Consider the following 4,316-nt stretch of genomic DNA (forward strand, 5'->3'; position numbering starts at 1 on the left):
CCGACCCCCTCTGCTCTCTCCCTTCCCCCGCCCACAGACCACCTATCCTGCTGTTTCCCCTCTCTCCCTCATGCCCCACCACCAACTGCTTCCCAAACGTCGGCTCTGGACCCCTTCTCTCATTCAGCCCTCTTGACCCCTTCCCTCCTGAGTTGCCTGGTGATGCTTTATCCAGACTCCACCCCCACCATTCCACCATTCCCCCTTGATAATGCCACCTCACTGCATTGAGTTCGGTCCTGCTGTCGCATTACCTGATGGACTCTGTAACTTGGGAAGATGAAACTATTGCATACACGGGGAATTCCCTCCATGTCAGTCAGGAAAATGTGAATGAACATCCCCTCAGGAAGTCAGTGTTTGTTCCTGAATGGCATGAGTGTTATTGGGAATAAATTTAAGCCCCTTTCTCCACCACCACCCTGTTATGGGAGCAAAGGCTGCAGGTCTGTCGGGAAGGCTGGGGGCTGGTGAGGGAATGAACATTGTCCAACAGGTCAAATAACCACTTCCTGTGCTGTGTGCTCCCAGTCCTTGGCACTACCATTGTCTGATCCCATGGGTTTGTCAGTCAGTGGGGAGGTGGGAATGGTCTGGTTGAGGTTCAGAGCTTTGTTGCCTGAGTAATGATTAAATGTGAGGGGGCTGAGTCATTCCCCCAGAATGACAGGGTCCTGATTGGGAAATGCCAGCTTGGCCATTGAGTGCAGAAGCCAGGAGACGCTATATCTCAATGTGGCAGCTCACTGGGGTGGGAAAACAAGCTCCATTCACCATGGCTTATCTCATTGTACAGACATCACTGGATACAATGAGCAAAACATGTTGTCCTTGTGGAAGTATACTGGTGTCTTGCTTGTGTGTTGAGTGTCCTGTCCAACTATGTGTGTGCATGTTTCCCTCACAAAGTATTCTCGTTCTGTAGTGTACCTTGTCTCTGGGTGTGTCCCCAGCGCAGTACAATGTCTCTGTGTGTGCACTTCTGATTGTAGTCCGTGATGCATTGCACACTCTGTACGTGCATGCGTGTGCGTGTGTGTGTGTTCCTAATGGAGAACATTGTGCCTGTACTGTATCGTGCCTCTCCCAGTGTGTTCCAGCTGGTGTGCTCTTGTCCTGTTGGGTATAAACGTTTGTATGTGTCTCCTGAGTAGAGCACAACAGATCATGTTATGGACATTGCCTTTGTGTCGAAGATGCTGATGGAGTATACTCCTCCTGTATTTTGGAAACTGGCTCTCTCTCTGTATTGTGTGTGTCTTATACTGGTCCTGTGCTGTGTATACTGGCTCTCTGTGTGGTTTATACTAGCTCTCCTTGTGTGTTATACACTGGTCGTACCTTTGTTGTATGCTGGTCCTGTATTGTGTGCACTGGCTGTCACTGTGTGTTGTATACTAGTCCTGTATTGTATCTACTGGCTGTCTCTGTGTGTTGTATACCGATCCTGTATTGTATCTACTGGCTGTCCCTCTGCATTGTATACTGGTCCTATATTGTGTGTACTGCCTGTCCCTGTGTGTTGTATACTGGCCCTGTATTGTGTGTACTGGCTGTCCCTTTGTGTGTTGTATACCATCCTGTATTGTGTGTACTGGCTGTCTCTGTGTGTTATATACTGGTCCAGTACTGTGTGTACTGGCTGTCCCTCTGTACTGTATACTGGTCCTATATTGTGTGTACTGGCTGTCCCTCTGTACTGTATACTGGTCCTGTATTGTGTTTACTGGCTGTCCCTCTGTACTGTATACTGGTCCTGTACTGTGTGTACTGGCTGTTCCTGTGTGCTGAATACTGGTCCTGTATTGTGTGTAGTGGCTGTCCCTGTGTGTTGTATATTGGTCCTGTATTGTGTGTACTGGCTGTCTCTCTGTGCATTGTATACTGGTCCTTTATTGTGTGTACTGGCTATCTCTGTGTGTTATATACTGGTCCTGTACTGTGTGTACTGGCTGTCCCTCTGTACTGTATACTGGTCCTGTATTGTGTGTACTGGCTGTCCCCTCTGTACTGTATACTGGTCCAGTATTGTGTGTACTGGCTGTCCCTCTGTACTGTATACTGGTCCTGTACTGTGTGTACTGGCTGTCCCTCTGTATTGTATACCAGCCCTGTACTGTGTGTACTGGCTGTCCCTCTGTACTGTATACTGGTCCTGTATTGTGTGTACTGGCTGTCTCTGTTGTATACCGATCCTGTATTGTATCTACTGGCTGTCCCTCTGCATTGTATACTGGTCCTATATTGTGTGTACTGCCTGTCCCTGTGTGTTGTATACTGGCCCTGTGTTGTGTGTACTGGCTGTCCCTCTGTTGTATACTGTCCTGTATTGTGTGTACTGGCTGTTCCTTTGTGTGTTGTATACCATCCTGTATTGTGTGTACTGGCTGTCTCTGTGTGTTATATACTGGTCCAGTACTGTGTGTACTGGCTGTCCCTCTGTACTGTATACTGGTCCTGTATTGTGTTTACTGGCTGTTCCTGTGTGCTGAATACTGGTCCTGTATTGTGTGTACTGGCTGTCCCTGTGTGTTGTATACTGGTCTGGTATTGTGTGTACTGGCTGTCCCTCTGTCTGTTGTATATTGGTCCTGTATTGTGTGTACTGGCTGTCTCTCTGTGCATTGTATACTGGTCCTTTATTGTGTGTACTGGCTATCTCTGTGTGTTATATACTGGTCCTGTACTGTGTGTACTGGCTGTCCCTCTGTACTATATACCAGTCCTGTACTGTGTTTACTGGCTGTCCCTCTGTACTGTATACTGGTCCAGTACTGTGTGTATTCTGGTTGTGCGCTGGCCATGACCCACGTGCAGCACAGAGCCTGGCCTTGTCTGGGTGCTAGCTGTGAAGTGTTGTGTTTGATGTGTTTTGTGCAGGACCTTTGCGAGCAGGAAGAAGCACACGTATTGGCCGTACAGCATTAACTGCACAGGCAGCGAGGCCCATGTGTCCAGCTGCAGCCTGGACTACTCTGAAAGCAACACCAACAGCTCGTGTGCCAGCGAGATGCCTGTGATTGTCAGCTGTGTGGCTGGACGGCCCTTTGCTGCTCTGAGTACTACGCGGGTTCGCAAAGCCTTCCAGACTGAGGTGATCACTGCATGTCCCTGTATAGCCCCCCACCGCCCACCTTCCCCCGCGAAACCCAGCTCACGTGCAATGGGTCAGTCTAGGTGTGTCGTTCAGGGGCAGCCTCACCACCATCTCACTGATGGGCTGAATGGCCTCCCCAGGTCACGATAACACCATTTTATTGGTAGAGGCTCAGTGGGTGATGCCTCACTTATAAGAGGCTAATGTCCCAAACCCGGTCACTAGCATGCCTGATGACAAGGCCTGTATGCAGACATGTTCAGGAGGAAGCTATGGATGGCATCATTGTTTTGTTGTTGGTTAATATTACCCCATTACGCTCTGAGTTTTGATGCTCACCAGAACAGCGGAGCCAAGCGGCAGCTGACCTCTGCACAGCAAGATCCCACCCACAGCAGGAGAGGCTGAATTTGGAGCTTCAGCTAAGACCCTTGCAGTGGAGGCCCAAGAATGGAAGGTGGGACCCGCAGCCTCCGTGACAGAGAGCTGACTGGAGTAAGGGTACCATCCAGGCAGGTCTGAAGCACCCCTCTCCTCACCCCCACTCCCCCGCCCCAGGCAATTCGAGCAGTGCCCTCACTCAGTGGGAATTCCAGCCTGGTGAACATGGAGAAAGCATTCTCGAGTAGCCTGGGAAACTGAAGTTGTAACAGAACTCACCGAACGTAGCACATTCCACATCATGTGTGTCATGCACATGAGATAATGAGAGCCAGCTGGCTGTGCTGGCTGCTGAGGTCCGACACGGATCAGTTCCGAGCTACCGGAGTTAGCCCTGACCATCCTGCATCCAGGCTGCACCGAATCCACGTGAATTGGTTTTCGGGGATTGGAACTGAGAAGCTACAGGGCAGACTATGGGATCCCCACCTGGTCAGATAGCAACCTGCAAGCAACCATGAGTGGCTGCAGACACAGCAGGGAGGATAAATCAGTCAGCACGCCTCTGTATCCCACTGCTGGCTGCTCCCCTTCTGCCCTTTGCTGAATACTCCCAGCACCCTCTTAGTGTTTCCCTGCCCCTTTATTGCAATCACCCCCTCTCGGGCTCCTGTCTACCTCCACTCCCTCTCATTCCCCCTTCCTCTTGTCCACCTGCTTGCCATTTCTCTCTTCACTTCACCTGACCCCGGCTCATTTTCTCCCCTGTTTCTGTTTGCCCTCCCCAGCCCTGCCCTCTCCATCTCCCTGCTGTCAGTTTCCCTCTGTCTCCAACTTT

At 50.6% G+C, this 4,316-nt stretch overlaps 1 protein-coding gene across 1 annotated transcript in view; it reads left to right on the forward strand.

Annotated features, from left to right (window-relative positions):
* The window catches only part of LOC122543041 (lysyl oxidase homolog 2-like), a 58,290-nt gene that overhangs the window by 33,272 nt on the left and 20,702 nt on the right, over positions 1 to 4,316 (forward strand). The window contains exon 5 of the mRNA XM_043681232.1: positions 2,881 to 3,094. Within this exon, the coding sequence (XP_043537167.1) occupies positions 2,881 to 3,094 (214 nt within the window). The remainder of the gene's footprint in view (positions 1 to 2,880; positions 3,095 to 4,316) is intronic.

This window comes from Chiloscyllium plagiosum, chromosome 42, assembly GCF_004010195.1.
Source record: "Chiloscyllium plagiosum isolate BGI_BamShark_2017 chromosome 42, ASM401019v2, whole genome shotgun sequence".
NCBI classification, from domain to species: domain Eukaryota; kingdom Metazoa; phylum Chordata; class Chondrichthyes; order Orectolobiformes; family Hemiscylliidae; genus Chiloscyllium; species Chiloscyllium plagiosum.